General features: G+C 37.5%; 2 protein-coding genes across 2 annotated transcripts in view; both read left to right on the forward strand.

The window, feature by feature from the left end:
- Positions 1–758: 758 nt before the first annotated feature.
- The window catches only part of LOC132107683 (butyrophilin-like protein 10), a 62,715-nt gene continuing 41,221 nt past the window's right edge, over positions 759–22,252 (forward strand). The window contains exon 1 of the mRNA XM_059513826.1: positions 759–778. The gene's annotated coding sequence lies outside the window, so the exon portion shown is untranslated. The remainder of the gene's footprint in view (positions 779–22,252) is intronic.
- LOC132107684 (T-lymphocyte activation antigen CD80-like) lies at positions 776–21,537 on the forward strand. Its single transcript, XM_059513832.1, has 4 exons — positions 776–882; positions 2,136–2,179; positions 6,470–6,787; positions 20,656–21,537. The coding sequence occupies exons 1-4, from the start codon at positions 785–787 to the stop codon at positions 21,021–21,023; spliced, it is 828 nt and encodes a 275-aa protein (XP_059369815.1). The 5' UTR covers positions 776–784; the 3' UTR covers positions 21,024–21,537.

Raw genomic sequence — 22,252 nt, forward strand, 5'->3', positions numbered from 1 at the left:
ATATTCAAAATATGTGCAGCTTTAAAAAAATACTAGGGTCAAGTTCTTGCATTGTGAGATTCCAAATAGTTGGTAGTATGTCAGCACTGCTCAGGGCCCGACAATGTGAAATATATTTATGTAATGAGCACACAAGTGCCTCCAATGATGATTTTTATGTCACGTGAAACCTTGCACACACAGACAGAAGAGTTTTCTCCAGAAGAGAGAGAGAAAAAAGGTACGTATAAGCCTAAATCAAATTTTATTAGAGGCTACATTCTGAAATAATACCGACATGAAGTGTAATGTTATAATGTATCAATATCCTAATTATAAGCAATATACTTTGCAGCTTAGTTAAATTATTCAACATTTTCAAACAGTTCAGAAACAGTTTCAGCAGTGTTTGTGTTGATGTTCGATCTGAGGTTACTTAAGAGCACTTATCTCTCACCCATCTGTTATATTTGTGTGTTTATTTAATCTCTTCCGCATTGCTGGGAGGAAAGACAAGCAGCTTTAACAAGCTTTAACAAGCAGCTTTGTTTATTTTATTTTTATGCATTCTACAGTGAAATGGACCAATTATTTTAGTTGATTTTCTTTGTTTACAGCACAGCAGGACAATCGGTTTTCTTTCATTCCGTTCTGTTTGTCATTCTCTCTTTAGTTGTTTAGTAGTCTGTGACAAGAGCGTGTTCGGTGGGATTTGGTGATATGAAGTGATCAAGCAGGTGATATCACTTTTCTCCCTTTCTCTTTGTGTAGGTGTGTAGTTCCTGTTTTGAGAGTCTATGTTTTAATGCTGAGACAGAGAGCCAGTCTGCTCTCTGTAAGTGTTTCTGCCGTTCACACATCCACCAGCATGAGTTTACAGCTGCACTGCTTATACACTCACAGGTACAGACACAGCTCTCTCTCTCTGTATTATAAGAAATGTATTATCAGGTCTGAGATTATTCATGTCAGTGAATAAATTTATAGATATAATTATATCTCTAAACAGTGTTAGAATTTCTGTTAGGCGAGTTAAAAGTTTTGGGTTCTTACCTTATCTTCTTATTTGCTGTTGTAATAAAATAATAATCATTAGTATTTTTTTTAAACATGGTTGCAGCTTCTAGTTTCATAGAAAAATGATGTTTCTAACATCTTTGTGGTAATATTTTTTATGGGTCAAAAGCAATTATTCCTTTTATAACTATAAATGTGTTCAAAAATAAAACAGTTGTGAGTTGGCAACTCAAACAGTTGTTAATTAATGGAAATTACATGCAGGGTTTTATACATAGTGTGTGCCACTGTAAAGACTAGGGGCCAGTTTTACTAAACGGGACGACTTAGCGCGAGAATGTAATTCTAAAACAGAAACGATGGGCATGAATTTCATTTATTTTTTTACTAATTTTTTTTTTTACTGGCAACACGCTAATTAAAGAACACAAACGCAATATCTTATTTCATATTCCGTGAGGTCCAGTGCAAAAATAGATAAGTTCCAGACTCAAGGGCAGTTGCCTGCAAAGTATTCTCAACAAAATATTATTAATGAGGAACTGCCTTTAACTATCATTTTTATTTATTGACACACTGTTTTCCTAATTAATGTTGTTTAGTTGCTTTGACGCAATGTATTTTGTTTAAAGCGCTATATAAATAAAGGTGACTTGACTTAATGATAAACAAAATAAATATTATGATTATATATATTTCTCCAATTACATTGTAGCCCCTGAAAATGGGAGCACTGCTAAAACAGTGGAATTCATAGCATTTTATGTTATATTTTTGTTCAACCCCTTGAATTTTTGGGTTTCAAAAAGAACATTTCAGTGAGCAGTTCTTTTTTCTTAGTTTGAAGAAACATTAGGCTACAAATAAATTTTTTCCACTCTAAAGAAACTTGGAAAGACGTTTAATGAAATAATTGATGCAATAAAGAATGTTTTTTAAATAGTGAAGATCAGTAATCAAAAGCAAGTACAAGTCTTCGATTAAGGCCTGATGCTGCAGTTATTTTTATTTAAAGATTATCATACATTTTATCATACATTTAAAAATGTACATTTTTTTTAGGTGAATGCAAATTCACATGATTGTGAGTGATAATGTTTGTGTCTCTAATCGTTGCTCTTGCTTGTGTGTGTTTTTAGCTTGGTCTTGGTCGTGACCTTGCTACTGTTAACAGCTACATCTGGTAAGATGGCAGAATTTCACATTTTTAGTTAGTGTTTAATGGTAACTTGTCTAAAAATCCATTGGGTCATTGTCCAATTTTACTATGAAGTGCCGCCCAATCAGCTTTGTCACTGTACACTTCAGAATTTATCCGGCTGCTTCTGTCCTCCGTCATGTCATCAATAAATAGCAGTAATCCAGTGCCATTGGAAGCCATGCACGCTCATGCCTTCACACTGCTCAGAATCAGAATCAGAATCAGAATGAGCTTTATTGCCAGGTATGTTTACACATACGAGGAATTTGTTTTCGTGACAGAAGCTCTGCAGTACAACAGAATGACAGCGACAGAACATAAAACACATAATAAAAGAATATAAAAATACAAAAAATACAAATAAGTAGATAAGAAATGACAGTATACAAATTGACAATTGTAGGCAGGTATATTCCAAAAATGCAGTTATGTATGTACATGTATATTATGTGCAAAATTTAAGTGTATACTAAGTATGTGTGTTAGATAAAATAAGTGTATGTGTATATAAATATAAAGTGTAGTGTGTTCAGTGTGTTCAGTGTGTATCAGCTGTTCATAAGATGGATTGCCTGAGGGAAGAAACTGTTCCTGTGTCTGGTCGTTCTGGTGCTCAGTGCTCTGTAGCGTCGACCAGATGGCAACAGTTCAAAGAGGGAGTGTGCTGGATGTGAGGAGTCCAGAGTGATTTTAACAGCCCTTTTGCTCACTCTGGATAAGTACAGTTCTTGAATAGATGGGAGGGTTGAACCGATGATTCGCTCAGCAGTCCGGACTACCCTCTGTAGTCTTCTGAGGTCAGATTTAGAAGCTGAGCTGAACCAGACAGTTACTGAAGTGCAGAGGATGGATTCGATGATGGTGGAGTAGAACTGTTTCAGCAGATCCTGTGGCAGGTTAAACTTCCTCAGCTGGCGAAGGAAGTACAACCTCTGCTGGGCCTTTTTCACAATGGAGTCAATGTGAATGTCCCACTTCAGGTCCTGAGAGATAGTGGTGCCCAGGAACCTGAATGACTCCACTGCAGTCACAGTGCTGTTCATGATGGTGAGTGGGGGGAGTGCAGGGGGGTTTCTCCTGAAGTCCACAGTCATCTCCACTGATAAAGGAAGCCACATCCACATTGGAAGCCATGCACGCTCCATGTTTCACAGATGATGCTGTATGCTTTGGATCATAAACTGTTCAAAGCCTTCTTCGTACTTTTTTCTTCTCGTCAATCTGGTACAGAATAATTAATTAATTTCAGCTGTCCAAATAATGCTTATACTTGTATAACACACACACACACACTGTAATAACTGTAATATTGTGATATATTATTACAATTTAAAATAATTGTTTTTAAATTTATTATACTTTAAAATATCATTTATTTCTGTGATGCAAAGCTGAATTTTTAGGATCTTTATCACATGATCCTTTAGAAATCATTCTAATATAATGATTCATTATCAAAGTTGGAAACAGTTCTGCTGCTTAATATTTTTTCAGAACATGTGATACTTTTTTAGGACACTTTGATGAATAAAAAGTAAAAAAAAAAAAAGAAGCTATGTTTTTAAAATATAAATATTTTGTAATAACAATATACACTACTGGTCAGTAATTTGGGGTCAGTAATTTTTTTTTCTTTCTTTTTTTAAATAAAATCAATACTTTTATTCAGCAAGGATGTGTTAAATTGATCAAAAGTGGTAGTAAAGAAAATATATTATTAGAATATATATTATTAGAATTTTTATTTTATTTTTAATAAATGCAGTTCTTTTTAACCTCTTATTGATCAAATATAAGAGACAGCAGAACTGTTTCCAACACTCATAAAAAATCAGAATATTAGAATGATTTCTAAATGATCATGTGATCGACTGATGTTACATGTGACACTGAAGGCTGGAGGAATGATGCTGAAAATTCAGCTTTGCATCACAGGAATAAATTATTTTTTTTTAAAGTATATTCAAATAGAAAACTATTATTTTAAGTTGTAATAATATTTTTTTGAATACTTTAATATGTTTTTTCTGTATTTTTGACCAAATAAATGCAGGCTTGATGAGCAGAAGAAACTTATTTCAAAAACATTAAAAATTGACAAAGCAAAAACCGAATTGTCACAACTTTGTAAATGTAAAAAAAAAAAGCTGAAAGTACATTGCATAAGTATTCATGCTTTGTCAGTATGGTGTACCCTTAACTAAATATTTAGCTGAAGCACCTTTACAGTCTCAAGGTATTTTATTTTATTTTTATTTATTTTTTTGGATGTGACAAGCTTTGCTCATCATCATTTGGCAATTATCTGCCAAAAAAGCTCTGTCAGGTCAGATGGGGGCTGGCAAACATTTTCAGGTTTCTCCAGAAATATTCAAATAGGTTTAAGCTCAGGCTGTGTCTGGGCCACTCAAGGACACACACAGAATCGTCTATAAGCCACTCTAGCTGTGTTTAGGGTCATTGTCCTGTTGAAAGGTGAACCTTCTGCCCAGTCTGAGCTTCTGAATGCTCTGGACTGGGTTTTCATTAAGGCACTCTCAATATTTTGGTGCATTGACCATTTCTTCTACTCTGAAGAGTCTGAAAAACAGCCCACAGCATGAGGCTGCTACCAGCATACTTTACTTTTAGGATGGTACTCTGCAGGTGATGAGCAATGCTGGTTTCCTTCAAACATGATGCTTAGAATTTTAGTTTATCAGAGAGAATATTGTTGATTGAGGGTACTTTAGTTGTTTCTTTTTTTTCTTTATGCAAAGTGTGTTTTCATGTGTCTTTACTGAGGAGAGGATTGAGTCACACCGCCATAAAGACCAGATCGGTGGATATATATATATATATATATATATATATAGGGGTGTGAATTTTGTTAACGAAGACGACAACGGAAAATATTCGTTAACAAACATGTTTAATGTGACTAAGAGAGACATTGACGAGCTAAAAATAATATCTGGTGATGAAATTATGACGAAATTTATACCGCGTTTTCGTTAACTAGACGAGACTGGACTATAATATTATTTGAGGACTACTGGACATTCAAAATGCATCCTATAGGCTATTGTCTTTCAAAATGTGCGTCCCTGTCATTGGATTGCGATCGGATAAGGGCCGTTTATCTATTCTCATGGCAGCTGCAGTGGATGGATAGACTAATAAAACGCGAACTAGCGATCTGAAACAATGGCCTCAGCACCCGAAGTGGTAGGGGTAAGGTAACCAGATGTCCCGTTTTTCCCGGGAGTCACAATTAGTTGTCGATTAACTTAAAGTTAGTAAAGGCGGGATAGGCGAAATCACGCTGACAGAAGTGTTCTCTCTCCCGCGCGCACGCTCCACTTCCTCAGTTCTCACATACAGCGCGCGATCAGTTCTCAGCGCTCAAATACACACACAATAGTCCAAATGTTTATCGTGTATTTAGTATCTCACGGAAATACAGCTATGGATTAAGCGAAGGTGAACAGGTGGGTGAAAACTGAATGTGTGTCAGTAATGCATGCATGCCTTCCGTCTGGACCGCATTCCAAATTAAATACCTATCTGTCATTAATGTTAACCAACAAAAGATGTTAAATAAATGTACTGTATACATGTTAAGTAAAACCTACAGTATTTGAAAAAAGTTTAATTTGTATCTGTGTTGTATTTGTCTAATTGTACTTCTTTAAATAAATAAATAAAAAAAAAAAATAAAATATATATATAATAGTTTTATAAGTTGCTCTTTTTCCACTTCTGTTAAAGGGATAGTTCACCCAAAAATTTTCCAAATTCAGTCCTTGATTCAATTAAGCTTAATGGATTTGGTTTAAAGAGAGAAGAATTAATGATTATTTTAATTTGAAAACTACAATATAAAACAGTTTGGCTAAAACGATTAACTAAAAGTAATGACTAAAAGTTGACAAAAATGCAATATATATATATATATATATATATATATATATATATATATATATATATATATATATATATATATATATATACTATTCTATATATACTAACTTTTGCAGATATTGAATTAAAGTTTTTAACTGTTTTGTTTGAAAATTATAAATCTTCTGTCTGTATAATTAGCAGCATAATGCTATTCACACCAGAGTTAAAAAAGAATAACACTAATTTGTTTTTGTATACAATTTCTACAGTCACATGTTACTATTTACATGTTAGTATACCTGCCATATTATAATCAGCTATAATAATAAGTGTCGACTGAAATGCTTGTAAAATCTGAGTTTTTTCTGTTGTTGTGTGTTTGTGTAGGTGACAGTGATGCAGTGGAGAACATCACGGCTGTTTTGGGTCACAGCGTTACATTCAAATGTCCTTCGAAACGCAGCACTCCTGTAGAAGGCTTGTACATACAGAGAGTTAAAAATTATAAAGTAGAGTTCGTCGACGGGTTTTATAGAAGCCGTCTGATGGATGTGTTGCCTGAGTACCGGGACAGAACCAAAGTGAATGAAATGGAGCTCAGTGTGGAGATGAGAAACATCTCTGTCTCTGATGAAGGATTGTATCAATGTGTTGTTCTCATCAACAACAAACCTGAAATCTCAGAGATTCTCCTCAAAGTCACAGGTATGACAACAGGGTTGAGTTAAATGTAGAATTGAAGGATCGACTCATAATCTTTTTTTTTTTTCACTTAAGGTTTATTAATGATATTTCCAATTTTACAACAACAAAAAGAACTTTAACAACACAGTGTCAGTGGTCATAGTGAATCAAGTTTGTGTATAAAGTCCATTTTTTCCATCTCTCTTCACACATTTCTTGCTGTAGTCTTAATATATATGTAAGTCTTTCCATGTTGTGAATTTCCTCCACAATGTCTCTCCAGTTTTCCAGGGTTGGGGGGTCCTTTTTACACCATTTTCGTGTAATGATGGTGGACGGCCTTTTTTGATGCTGCCAGAAGGATTTTAATTAAGTATTTGTCTTTCTTTTGTATTTTCTTTTCTGTTAGACTTCCGAAGTACAGTACTAAGCATGTCTTTGGTAGTTTATATCCAAGTATTTTCCCTGATTCCTCCCAGATACTATCCCAGTATTGGGATATTTTTGTGCAATGCCAGAAAATATGTGCATGACCCACATCCTGTTCACCGCACATCCTCCAGCAGGGCTGACATATTGATGAGGTAGCCCTCTTGATCTTTGGTGTTATAAAAAATCTTACCACATTTTTCCAACAAAATAATTTCCAGTTTCTAGAACTAGATGTGGATAGTTGAGTTTCACATATGTGTAACAGGTCGAATATGTATTTCCACTTGCTAAAGTTATTTTCATGTATGGCCCTTTAATTGCACTCTCCGCCCAGATCTGGTAGAATTATGAACTGGTTCCGGTAGAGTCATTTAGACTCGCGCCAGTCGAGAGTAAGAATGGCCGCGGTGAGTGAGTGCTCCGTGTATTAAATATATTTGAGTAATTATATAACCATTTTAGGGGATAATACTGAGTTATACGTGTGTTTAGAAGTATGTTGTATGATTTGGGTTTGTGTCACTGTTATATGTATTGTAATATCAAGTTTAATGTTCACTTCCAATAGAATGCACGAGGGTGATTGCTGAAACTGATCACCGCTGTTGTATATTCACTGTCAACAGGTACAGACCAGTTTCAAATATGTTATTAATTGCTGTTTATTATGTAGTAGTTTATGTAAAAGAGTCATTTAGACTCGCGCCAGTCGAGAGTAAGAATGGCCGTGAATGCACGAGGGTGATTGCTGAAACTGATCACCGCTGTTGTATATTCACTGTCAACAGAATAAACATCTTAAAGTGCGATTTGCTGTCCATCTGATCTCAACACAACGCAGAGACAACACTGTTACAATGGTGCCGTGACCGTGACTCTGGAAACAGCGTGGTGGGTCGTCTGGTCGGAGATTTCCGGAGGAGTTCGTGCTGTGGGTGACGAGAGTTTTCGCGCCGGAGCTGTTTGCTGCAATACCGTTTTTGTCCACAAGGTGGAGTGAAGGAACACGTTTCACTGCAGAGAGGAACAAAGTTCTGGTATTGTGGTATCCATTTGAAGGCAACATTCGCTTATTTGACAATACTAGCCGTTGAAGATTAACCTTTGAAGAATATATATATATATATAAAAAAAAAAAAAATAATAAAAAAAAAATTACGTATATATTTTTTTTGTTTTGTTTTTTGACTGGGTTATTGAAAAGTACTATTGGGGAGACTGAAAATCAACAAATTCATTGTGACTGAACTTTGAACTCTGAACATCAGCAAATTCATTTTGACTGAACTTTGGACTCTGAATTTTATGAAAGTGCTTTTCTGAAATTTTGAAATAATACAATTACATATTTATGTTAAAAAAAGGGTAGAATTATTTTTTTTCTCTTCCTTTTGTTTGAGTAATATATATATATATATATATATATATATATTTTTTTTTGTTGTTGTTGTTCATCAGTGCTACTGTCAATATAGGATATGGATTCAGACAACAGTTTTGGAAGGGGTAGAGGTCTATTCATGTTTACTCCTATGCCGTCAGTTGGGAGAGGCAGACTTGATTATACTCCTGTTACATCTACTCCAATGTCTGCCTTAGAGGCTGTGCAAGATGTAAATGTCAATTCAAGTCCTCCACCCCCCCAGTTCAGTGAAGGTGGACTGAAACAACCCAGCTTGAGAGGGGATGAGTCGATGGAATTAATAGTGGGGATGGTAGAGCGAATGGGACGCTCTATTGGGGAGAGCATTGCTTCCTGTTTAGAGTCTAAAGTCTGCAGTTCAAGTAGTGCAGACTCATCTGTTTTGAGCAGAGTTCTAAAATCTGAAATCAAGGAACCTGTTTGTTTTAGGGGTGATCGAGCTGAGCCGTACACTGTACATGAGTGGGAAGCCATAGTGCTGTCATATTTGCGCAAGATAGGGACGCCTATCGAAGAACAAGCTGATGAAGTCCTAAGTAGGCTTTTGGGGCGGGCTCGTGAAGTTGTGAGGGTGGGCTTGCGTAGTAACCCTTCAATTGATTTGTGCAAAGGCCCGAGTCCTATTTTTGATTTGTTGAAACAACATTTCAGTGACACAGCTTTTTCTAGCATGCCATTAGCTGATTTTTATGGCACACTTCCACACGCTGGTGAGGATCCCTTTGACTATTGGCTGAGGCTGAATAGGGCCATGGATATGGCTGAGGACTGTTTAAAGAGACAGGACAAGAAGATTGACAATCTATCCAATGAGCTCACAGTAATGTTTATCAGACATTGTCCTGACCCTGAGCTTTCCCTTATATTCAAATGCAGGCCTTTGGAACAATGGACGGCGGCTGATGTTCATGCACGTTTGGAGGAGTATGGAAGAGAGAGACGATGTGGCTCTGTTTCTAGAGCGTCCCCGGCCATTTCTCTTTTGAAACAGGAAGTTGCTGTCCAGCCTCCTGAAACAAAGGTTAGCAAAGCTGCTAAACCTGAGGCTGTTTTATGTCAAACTCAGCCTACAGAACCTGTTGAACCAATGGAGCGAATTTTAGCAATGTTGGAACGTGTCTTAGAGCATGGGCAATCAAGTCGTCAGGCTGGCACAGAGCGGCATGCGTTTAAGTCACAGAGAATCAGAGTGAGGCCTACTCTACCATGTGAGGTGTGCGGAGATGTTGGCCACACCACCCATTTTCACTGCAGAGCAAATCATCTGTGTTTTCTTTGTTACAAATCAGGTCATGCACGTGCAGAGTGTCCTAAAGCCAAAGCCTTCACTGCTAGTGTGATGCCTGAGACAGATGCTGTTCCACATACGGGAAACGACTAGGCCTGCATGTGGAGGGGGTGAGTGCAAGGCCTAATGATGACCCCCGATCATTGTTGGATTACGATCAGGAATCTGTATATAAAAGTGTTTGCGAAGAGTGTAGTTCTCAATGTACAGTTGTCTTTCAAAATACTCAGAAACTTCAGCCATATGAAGATCTCTTCTACACTTCAGTGATTATTGGTGGAAAGGTAGAGGCAAGAGCAATGCTTGACACTGGATCAATGGCTTGCACCATGAGCTCCAAGATCTTACCTCAATTGCTGAGTACTGGTGTGTTGTCAAACCTTTCACTTGCCCCGACAGATGTTGTTTTGGTTGGATGTGGAGGCACCAGAACTAACCCTTTAGGAGTGTGCGAGCTGGATATGAATGTTTACGGCTGTCATGTCACTGTTCCAACTTTGGTAGTCAAAGGCCAGGGTGATGATCTTATCCTAGGCAGTAATCTCTTGAAACATTTGATTCTTCAGCTGAGAGGTTCTTCAGAGTTTTTAATAAGTGCGTCTGAACGTGAGTGTGATATCAATGAGCAAAGCAAGTTACTTGATTTACTAGCCAATGTGGAGAAGTGGAGAAATGGTCCTGTCCCTGACCTATTGGGAACGGTAAAGATCAAAAAGGCAGTATCACTTGAACCCATGACTGAAAACCTAGTTTGGGCCAAACTGCAAAGCACTCATGACATCTCAGCTGGCAGTGCTGTCATTTTGGAGCCCAGTAGAGTTAAATCAAGGCCAAGGACAGTGCTGGTCGGGAAAACCGTAGCGTTGATGCGTGAAGATGGATGGGTTCCGCTTAAAGTGATAAACCCTTCAGAGAGAGCAGTGACTTTGAAAAGGAATTCTACACTTGCTGATGCTTTTCCTTGCATGGCTTTGCAGGATTTTGACTGTTCTGAGTTTTCTGATGGTTCCTCATTTGATTTAGAGCAAAAAGTTCAGAGAACAGCTGATGTTTTAACCGACAGACAGGATGAGATGAGTGTAACCGATGCTCTAAGTTTACCAGTCAAACTGGGACCTAACAACTCCTGTTCTGCTGATGACACGGCAGTCTTACACGACTTGGGTTTAACTGACTTGGATGTGGAGTCGTGTGAAGTGTCTGCAGCCTGCAAAACAAAACTGGTGCAGCTTGTCTCTCAGTATCATTCTATCTTTTCCAGACACAAGTTGGACTGTGGAAAAGCAACAGGCTTTGTTCATCGTATCCGCCTGAGTGACGACAAGCCCTTTCGGTTGCCGTATCGACGCCTTGCTCCAAATCAATATGACAAACTTCGGCAAGCTTTGAATGAGATGGAAGAACGTGAGATCATACGAAAATCTAGTAGCGAATTTGCATCACCTCTTGTTCTAGTCTGGAAAAAGTCAGGAGATTTGAGAATATGCACAGACTTTCGTTGGATTAATGCTCGCACAATCAAAGACGCGCATCCCCTTCCCCATCAAGCAGATGCTCTTGCCGCTTTGGGAGGAAATACCTATTTTTCAACCATGGACCTCACATCTGGCTACTATAATGTAGAAGTTCATGAAGATGACCGGAAATACACAGCATTTACATCACCTTTTGGGTTATACGAATATAATCGTTTACCACAGGGACTGTGTAATAGTCCGGCCACTTTCATGCGGATGATGTTGACTATATTCGGGGATCAGAATTTCAACAGTCTATTGTGTTATCTGGATGACGTCCTGGTATTTGCACCCACCGAAGAGCTGGCGCTGGAGCGCTTGGAAATGGTGTTTAAGCGTCTCAAGACTCACAATCTCAAGCTTGCTCCGAAGAAATGTCACCTTTTGCGGAGTTCGGTCAAATTTTTGGGTCACATCATCAGTGCGGATGGTATTGCTACCGATCCAGAAAAAGTCACAGCCATTGCTTCTGTCACTGAGGATGATCTCATGGTTGAGGGTACCAATGTCCCCTGCCAGCAGAAAATACGGTCTTTTCTGGGTATGGTAGTGTTTTACCAGCAGTTTATTGAAGACTGTTCAGCCATTGCTAAACCATTGTTCAGTCTTACAGCTGGAAGAAAGGTTCCTCGTGGAAAATGGAAGCGTCGAATGTGTCAAAGAGAGTTGTCTGCTTCGGATTGGACTGAGGAATGCAGTCGAGCGTTTCACAAATTAAGGCAGGCTTTGCTTGATCAAGTCTTATTGGCTCATCCAAATTTCAATGAAACCTTCCTACTCTCAGTAGATGCTTCTAGTAATGGGCTTGGTGCCGTATTGTCACAGGTTCCTAGCAATGGGACAACAGCCAGGCCGATTGCTTTTGCGAGCAAGTCGCTTACCTATGCTCAGTCGAGATATCCTGCACATAGGTTAGAATTTTATGCCATGAAATGGGCAATTTGTGACAAATTCCATCACTGGCTCAGGGGTCAGAAATTTACTGTCTGGACAGACAACAACCCTTTAACGTACATTCTGTCCAAAGCAAAATTGGATGCTTGTGAACACAGATGGGTTGCTAAACTAGCACCATACCAGTTTGATATTAAGTACATTCCTGGTCCAAAAAACGTAGTTGCTGACGCCCTGAGTCGAGAGCCCTTTGTGCACCCTAGTGTACTCCATCGGCTGACAAGAGTCCCTTATGATAAATTGCTGGCAGAAGCTGCAGCTGTGCGCACAGGCTGTGTCCAAGATGTCTTCCGTTGGTCTACTCACCCCCTTGACAGTTCCTCTGATACTGAAGGAGTGGCCATTGCCTGTCATACAGCTAAAGTTTCCTTACCTGGAACAATGTCAAAGCAGGAAGTGGAAGCTGTTCTGCACTCATGCAGGCATAATGATAACTCCAAGTCACATGCCTTGTTGCTGCCTCACCTTCCACAAGCGATAATGCCGTCAGAATCGCCGGACATTGATGTGCTGTCCCATGATTATCTAATGAAGATACAACAGGATGATAATGTTGTAAAAAGAGTGATTTGCTTTGTTGAGAGAGGACGGAGGCCAAATAGGAGGGAACGAATGAACGAGCCGAAGGCTGTCTTGAGGTTTATGAAACACTGGGGAAACCTGCTGATGAAGAATGGTGTGTTGCATAGGGTTTCAAAGAATAGTTTCACCAAGAAAAAAACTTACCTGTACGTCGTGCCTGAAGCAGTGAAAACCATGGTGTTGAAAGGCATTCACGATCAAGCAGGACACCAAGGTCAGCAGCGGACTCTGTATCTTGCTCGGCAAAGGTTCTTTTGGCTTGGCCTAGAGAAGGATGTGAAAGAGTATGTGAAGTGCTGTCGTCGATGTGTGATCAGCAAGACACCAGAACCGGAGGGTCGTGCACCGTTGGAGAACATCATTACAACAGAGCCCCTTGAACTCGTCTGCATAGACTTTTGGTCAGCGGAGGACTCTGCCAACCGGTCCCTGGATGTTCTTGTTGTTACAGATCACTTCACAAAGATGGCTAATGCCTTCTTGTGTCTTAATCAGTCTGCAAAAGCAGTGGCGCATCAACTGTGGCATAACTACTTCTGTGTTTATGGCTTCCCAGGCCGTGTCCATTCTGATAGAGGAGCCAACTTTGAGAGTGCTCTGATCGCTGAGTTGTTGAATGTCGCTGGAGTCCAAAAATCGAGGACAACTCCATATCACCCAATGGGGAATGGAGCTTGCGAGAGGATGAACAGGACGCTGGGCAATATGATACGTGCTCTGCCTGCGAAGACCAAGCACAAATGGCCGCAAGTACTAAAATCTTTGACTTTTGCGTATAATTGCACCATCCACGAAACCACGGGGTATGCTCCTTTCCTTTTGATGTTTGGGAGGATTCCACGCCTGCCCATTGACCTGGTGTTTGGAACTGTTCTAGACGATCCTGATGTTGGAAACTATGACAATTACGTCCAGGCTCTTCGGAGAGATATGAAGGAGGCAATGTGTGTTGCACAGACATCTGCCAAGAAACAGCTTAAGAGACATGCTGACTTGTACAATAGGAGAGTCAAGGGGGGACCAATTAATGTTGGTGATAGAGTTTTGCTTGCCAACAAGGGAGCACGTGGAAAGCGGAAGCTTGCTGACCTTTGGGAGAATACTGTGTACACTGTTGTTGGTCTTAATGCAGACAGTCATACCTACAGGATTCAGCACAGTGGTACTGGTGTTGTGAAGACTGTACATCGTAACCTTCTGATGCCAGTTAACTTTCTTCCACTTCCTGATGATGACTTGGAAGGTGAGCCATCCGAAAGCCACCTGAGTGGCTCAGAGAGTGTCGATTCTGTGGTTGCTGATGTGTCTGAGGATGCTACCAATTACAGAACACGAGAGTGGGTATCACAGCTACCTTCTGATGATGCAGACTTGGATAATGTGGAGGAAGCTACAGATGTTTTTGAACCAACACAGGCTGTGGATGCCACTCAGGCTAATGAATTAGACCATAATGTGATTGACAGTTCTAACACTACCCAGCTGGGACCAGAGGGTAATGAGGATGTTGAGAGTATGGACAGGAATGTACATAAATCCTCTGCAGAGCAAGTTGATAAATCTGTTTATGTTTCTTTGAGTGTTTCAACGCCTATTGGTGGTTGTTTTGAGGGAAACAATTCAGTGTCAAATATCAGTGTTCATAACTCCCCTGCTGGAAGTTCACTAAGTCGTGTGAGATCCAGAGCTGGTAGATTGTTTAAACCAGTGACGAGATTCATTGAGATAATGAACCAGCAAAAAGTTCTGGGGTAAACATGAGTATGTTGCTTGAGTTTTGTATGTTAACTCATCTTTTTCTTTTCTTTGCTTTCTGGTATACATTTTGCAGTATTAGTTAATGCAAATGTTACTGTGATGTTTATATTGATGTATTTTGGTTATTTTAAGAGATTGTGATCTATTAATTTGAGACTGGAGTGATGTCTCACTGCTGAGCAACTTGTGTGTCCAAATGTAGAAATTGTCATTGTTTAGCTAACATGTAACGGGCATGTTTATCTAAGAGTGTCTAGGGGATTGGCCACCCCTCTTTCCACTTGAATTCCTGTAGGGAATAGTGTTTACACTGAATTGAACTGACAATTTCACGAAATTTTGAACACTTTCTGTGTTTTGTTTTGTTTTCTCTTCTCTATTATTAATGTATATGGTTCTTGAGGTTCTGTACCTGATGTAATTTTGGTTATTATTTTGCTATTCTGTGTAGAAGCAAGTGGAATTCAGCAGGGGGGAGTGTAACAGGTCGAATATGTATTTCCACTTGCTAAAGTTATTTTCATGTATGGCCCTTTAATTGCACTCTCCGCCCAGATCTGGTAGAATTATGAACTGGTTCCGGTAGAGTCATTTAGACTCGCGCCAGTCGAGAGTAAGAATGGCCGCGGTGAGTGAGTGCTCCGTGTATTAAATATATTTGAGTAATTATATAACCATTTTAGGGGATAATACTGAGTTATACGTGTGTTTAGAAGTATGTTGTATGATTTGGGTTTGTGTCACTGTTATATGTATTGTAATATCAAGTTTAATGTTCACTTCCAATAGAATGCACGAGGGTGATTGCTGAAACTGATCACCGCTGTTGTATATTCACTGTCAACAGGTACAGACCAGTTTCAAATATGTTATTAATTGCTGTTTATTATGTAGTAGTTTATGTAAAAGAGTCATTTAGACTCGCGCCAGTCGAGAGTAAGAATGGCCGTGAATGCACGAGGGTGATTGCTGAAACTGATCACCGCTGTTGTATATTCACTGTCAACAGAATAAACATCTTAAAGTGCGATTTGCTGTCCATCTGATCTCAACACAACGCAGAGACAACACTCTTACATATGTCATACCATTCGTCATCACATATTTCTACTAATAACTCTTTTTTCCATTTATCTCTAATATAAAGTGTCGAAGTTCTTCTGTTGGATACCAATCCCTGATACAATTTAGATATCAACTTTTCTCCTTTGTTTCTATAAGCACACCCCAAAATTTCAGTTATAACATTTACTTTACCCGGGAGTTCTGGCCTTATCTCCTTTTGATAATGGTCTCTAACCTGAAGATACATATAGAAGTCTTGATGTTCCAAATCAAATTTTTGTCTTAAATTCTGAAAGCTTATAATTTCCCCTTTTTTAATAAAATTACTTAGTATGTTCAAACCTTTATTAGTCCAGTTTTTAAATTTAGAATTCAAAACTCCTGGTTTAAAATTTGAATCGCACGCCAACCAGCTAAATATCTTTATCTCCTTCTCCATTTTATACCTTTTTACTAATTTGAACCAGACCTCTAAGGTGAATTTGGTTATTGAATCCAACTTGTTTTCATTTTCTTTGAGCATCTTTTTACTGGCAATCATGGCCCGTACCTGGTACTCATCAGTGTTCAACTCTATTTGTTTCCACTTTGCTGTAAAATCCGGAATACACCAGTTAATCATATGATTCAGTTGAGCGGCGATAAAATATTCTTCAAAGTTTGGCAGCGCCAATCCTCCCTATTTCTTTGGTAGTTGAAGTGTTGAGAACTTGATTCTAGGTTTAGCCCCGTTCCAAATAAATCTTGAAATCTTTTTATTCCACTCCACAAACTGTGGCTTCGGTATTGGCACTGGCAAAGATTGAAACAAGTATAATACTCTTGGCAGCACATTCATTTAGATTATTTCAATTCTCTGACATAAGTCTAACAATAAGACGCCCCACCTTTCCATGTCTTTATAAAGTTTTTGATTTAGGGCTTCATAGTTGATTTTATACAATTTAGAATATTTATTCCCAAATATTGAATAAATTTCTTATTCCATTTAAAATCATACTTCTGAGTCATTTCTGTGGATGGGAGGAAATTTAGAGGAAGAACTTGCGTTTTCCCTATATTCAATTTATAGCCTGACAGATAACCGAAATGTTGCAATAGGTTCATTAAATGTGGTAAAGACTTGTCTGGTTGTTTTAAATATATTAAAATATCATCGGCAAATAGCCCAATTTTGTGTTCAACGTCTCTAATTTGAATTCCTTCTATTTCCTTATCTTGTCTTATCGCTTGTGCCAAAGGTTCTATAAAAATTGCAAAAAGGGTGGGGGATAATCCACACCCTTGCCGTGTGGATCTTTCCAGTTTGAACCAATTTGTGAGGTTACCATTTATTTTAATTCTAGCTTTTGGATCCTGATACAATGTTTTAACACATCTGACTGATTGTGGGTTAAAGCCTAGTTTTTCCAAGCTAAGATGCAGAAACCTCCAGCTAACGCAGTCGAAAGCTTTTTCCGCGTCTAAGCTTAGCAAAATGGCACTTTCCTTTCTTTTTCTGAACTTCTTCTACAATATGCAAGGTTCTCCTAATATTGTCTGCAGTTTGTCGCCCTTTGATAAACCCTGATTGGTCTTCCTCTATCAAATCAGACATGAATGTTTGGAATCTGTTAGATAAAATGGATGTGTATATCTTGTAATCACAGTTCAGTATTGATATAGGTCTATAATGTCCACAGAATTCCTTGTCCTTTCCCTCTTTATGTATAACAGTTATTATGGCTTCTTTCCATGATGGAGGGAGAACACCATTTTTAAGTGTCTGATTAAATGAAGCTAGCAGCATTGGATTCAACTCTTTTTTAAACATCTTGTACCATTCTATAGGGAATCCATCATTTCCGGTGCCTTATTGGATTTCATTCTTTTTACTGTATTCTCCAATTCCTTTTCCGTAATTAATGCACCTATCGTAGCATTTTGTGATTCTCCTATATATGGAAGGTCTAATGAATCCAAAAAAGATTTAATTGTTGCATCATCTGCTGCTGCAGGTTGAGCGTAAAGGTTTGCATAATATTTTTCAAACACTATCTCGATCTCTTCTGGCGTATAAACTAAATTTTTGGTGTTGGGATCTCTAATCTAATGTATGGAATTAAGTTGTTGTTTATTTCTTAATCGTCTGGCTAAAGATTTGGTTGATTTGGAACCTCCTTCGTAGTATGTTTGTTTTAGATATCGAATTTTCTTTTCTACTTCTTTTGTTAATATTTCATCAATTCTTCTTCTTACTAATTTTATTTAGTGTTTCTGGGTTTTTATTGATTTTATGTAGATGTTCTAAATTTCCCAATTCTTTCGAGGCAGCTTGAAAATCTAAAAGTCTTTTCTTCTTAATGAATGAGGCATAGGATATTAATTTACCTCTAATTACTGCCTTCATAGCATCCCATTACATTGTAGGATCTGTATCTTCTTTATCATTTTCTTTCTTATAAGTATTTATCTCTTTTTTTAAATTATCCACTAATTTTGAATCGTTAAGCAACCCCACATTCAATCTCCAAGTAGTATTTTTAACTCTCCTGCTGAGATCTAAAAGTAAATATAGAATACAGTGGTCTGATAAATCAGCTGTTCCTATCCCACATTCCATGATTCTAAAACGATCTTCAACATTCCTAAAGAAGTAATCAATTCTTGTGTAAACTGAGTGTGGGGCCGAATAGAATGTATAATCCCTTTCCAGAGGATGACATTCTCTCCAAACATCAATTACCCCTAATTCTGTCAAATTTGTGTTAATGTAACGAGTCAGATGTGTTTTACTATTCTTTTTCGTACTGCTGGAGTCCAGAGAATAATTCAATACAACGTTCCAGTCGCCTCCACAAATCAGTATCCCTTCCGTTTCTTGAGTAATAATATCAAACACTGGTTTATAAAAGGATTTTTCAGATTCAGGTGGGGCATAAATGTTAATGTTCCTCCAATTTCCCCTTAAGCATTATATATCTGCCATCTTTGTCTTTTAATTCCTTCAAACATTCAAACTTGATTTTATTAGAGATTAAAATAGCTACTCCTCTTTTACTACCTCCTTTAAACGAGCTATAAAAAGAATTTCTGAATCCAAAGTTTTTCAATTTTTCATGTTCTGTATCAGAGAGGTGAGTTTCCTGTAGATAAATTATGTCTGCCTTTTCTTTTTTAAATTTATTAAGAACCTTTCCCCTTTTTATTGGGTTATTTAACCCATTTACGTTAAGAGAGACACATTTCAAAAGGTTAAGTTGCATCTATTCCAAAAATAGCTTGAGATGACCTGACACCAATAACACAAAGAACTGTAATAATAACCATAGAGAACATAAGAACGTTTTGCCGGTAACTGGGGCCTTCTTTTGGCCCTAAGGTCCCGTGGTAGGGGAGGGGTAATTCCTTCTCCAAACGAATGGCCCCTCAGTAGATGAAGGAGTTGACTCCTTACCGAGCCTTCCTTCCATTCTACACAAGTCCAACTTTAAGTTTCTACTTGCCAGTTAAGTATTTTCAGAGAACGAATTGTTGGATCGACTCATATTCAATTTATGAGAGTGACTTTGAATCAAATGAACCAGACAGGAATTGAATTCGAATTCGAATCAGAATGACAGAAACAGGAATTTAATAAAGTGCAATTAAAATACATTTTACCTGATAACAGAAATTTCTAAATGACAATACAAAAATAATTACAAATTAATGTTGGCTAAGATAATATTAACATTTTATTAAGGAAATTAGAGCATTATGGCAAATTAGTACATTCAAATGCAATACAGATTTTGAGCCATTCTCATTTCAGTTCTGAATGATGTTTATAAACTCTTAAAGTGTGTTCATGTGTGTGTGTGTGTGTGTGTGTGTGTGTGTATATTGAAGCCATTTTGTGAAATATAATTTAAATATGCGTATATAGGGGTTGGTTTATTTGCGTTTCATCTCTGCTAGCAATCTTATAACACAAAATGAACCTACAATTCATACTTTACAAGTCAAAATATGAAAAAAATCGACTTCTCAATCATACATAGAGAACATTATACTAAAAATAATGTTAATTAATAGCGACACTGACAAAGTTTCCTGGGAAAAACTAACCCACATGGTCTACCGAGTTAAGCAGTAACGTTAGCTGCCATGTTCTTTCTCTCAAAGGAAAAGATTGGGCAACTTCATCAAATACTCATCAAAATCACGTACCACAAGGATTTAAATTAACATATTTCACTATTAGAAATCACACAAAATAACTTTATATCTACATTATTTTACTCACCGAACATAGTGCACGAAGAAAAACTTCCTGTTGAAATGTGGTGTCAGCAACCAATTGACCAAACAGACCAAAAGGACCAATTTTGTAATCCACCAATCCACCAAAGTGCTTTTGTTCTCTTGTTGCTAGGCAGAATTCCTCCCATGGCCAATCACATTAAAGGAAGAACAGAGTGATGTTGAGTTTTTCCAAAGGATTACTCATGATTTTGAGCTCACAACACTTGAAATCTTAAGTTTATGCATTTTGAAGGTAAATTAGTTAAATTAACTCATATTTTTAAGTGACAGGGCCAAAATAGTTTAGTCAATGTTTAGTCAACATTACTTGATTGTTTAAGTAAACTCAACATTAGGGTTTACAGTGTATGTAAGTCTGTCCGCAGGGGCACACATGCTTGTTCTTATTGGAGACTTATAGACTGTGTTGACAGTCAGTCCTCTATACCGGATTTCATTTGGACATGCACAAACTCAGATTTTTGCTGACAGCCTGAACGAGGCTTAAGGATTCCGGGATGCTTGTATTGATTTGGGTTTTGGGGAAGTGAAATTAATTTCATTTTAAATGTCATTTATTCCATTGCTCTCTCCTTTTTTTCAGCCGAGTACATTATTCCCACAATCATGATGACAGACTGCAGTGAACTTCAACTTGAACTTGAACTTGAACGCGACGGTGCCAGCACAGGAATGAGCTGTCAGTTGAACTGCTCGGCAGCGGGCGGATACCCACAAAGCTTCGTCAGATGGGCCGGGCTTAATCCAAGCCTGACGAGCATAGTCTACAACGGTAATTCAGTAGATAACGAGTCCAAAACTTGGACCATCAACCAAACCATTGTGTACAACTGTTACCAGCCCACTAATATCAGCTGTGCCATAGGGGGCGCTGTTTCAGACAAAATCACCATATGTAACTCCATAACTGACTCAAATGTTGTTGCTGAATCTCAGTTTTGCATACAATGACGATTTATACAGGCCACATCTCCAAAAAGCATAAAAAAGTAGTCTGTATTCCAGTGATTTCCAACTGATTTTGGGCAAGCGCACCTAGCTGTCATCCAGGTCCCTTACTGCCCCTCATTTCCTCTAATTGTTTATCTAAGTTGATTATTATTTTGTTTTTATAATGAGGACTATTAGCATATATTTCTTCATGATTTTGTGAGAATATGGTTTGCTTTCAAATACTTCAACGAATGTACTTCAAACATATGTCTCTCATTGCCAGAATAGACCAATTTTAGTATACTGTCCTGACTTATCTTTGTTATAGTCCATTAAATATCAAATCTTGCTTTTTTTGCATGCCAGTGTATGCCTTATGATGTTATGTTCCCTGTCTTGCATTGTACACACGCAATGAAAATGTAAAACGTGCCAATTAGAAATCATTTAAAATAATTCACGTTGAAAAATGGAAACACCTCAACAAATGTGTTTGAGCAGTATACAATTCAGATATATAACAGCTATAATAATAATAAGAAATGGTTCTTAAACAGCAATCAGCATGATTTCTGAAGGATCATGTGACACTGAAAGCTGGAGTAGCTAATGAAATATATTAAATATTTTCAAATAGAAACTAGTTCTTTCAAATAGCGAATTTACTATTTTTACTGTATTTTTTAACAAATTAATGCAACCTTATTAAACGAGATTTCAAATCTATTTAAAATATCTTACTGAATCCCTTTTGTATAGATGTTTATCTATAGATGTTAACAGCCTACATTAATCCATATATAATTTAAGAAACATGACAATGAATTTTACTTAATTTTATTATTTTATTTACATCATGTCTACACTTTGTTACTAATGAGAGTGGTGATATGAAAATTTCCAATGTTATTATAATTTTCTTATTTTTCATATTTATACAGTAAATTTCACATTATAAAATGTTATCGTCTTTTGTTACTCATATACTCAAGTATTATTAATTTATTCTCTTTATTATTAATAATTCTATTTATAATCATATTCCATTAACGTAGTATTTTCCTCTTGATTAGACAAATAAAGTTACACCTTGTTATGATTAAAAGATGTTTGGACAGGATGTTGGAAACTTTCTCTCTGTGAAATATTTCATATGCAGTGATGTTTTGCTAAATTTGTCTTTTCGTTTCCTGTGGTAGCCCACTAGATGTGCTTTTCTAAGAGCATGGTATTTACAATACAATATT

The sequence above is a fragment of the Carassius carassius genome, chromosome 28 (assembly GCF_963082965.1).
Source record: "Carassius carassius chromosome 28, fCarCar2.1, whole genome shotgun sequence".
Classification (NCBI taxonomy): domain Eukaryota; kingdom Metazoa; phylum Chordata; class Actinopteri; order Cypriniformes; family Cyprinidae; genus Carassius; species Carassius carassius.

What these genes read in the sequence shown, in the direction of transcription:
- LOC132107684 (XM_059513832.1), top strand. Translation starts at nt 785, where the DNA reads ATGCTGAGACAGAGAGCCAGTCTGCTCTCTGTAAGTGTTTCTGCCGTT. An exon ending in CACTGCTTATACACTCACAG is followed by an intron (nt 883 to 2,135) that starts GTACAGACACAG and finishes GTGTGTTTTTAG; the next exon opens with CTTGGTCTTGGTCGTGACCT. An exon ending in ACTGTTAACAGCTACATCTG is followed by an intron (nt 2,180 to 6,469) that starts GTAAGATGGCAG and finishes GTGTTTGTGTAG; the next exon opens with GTGACAGTGATGCAGTGGAG.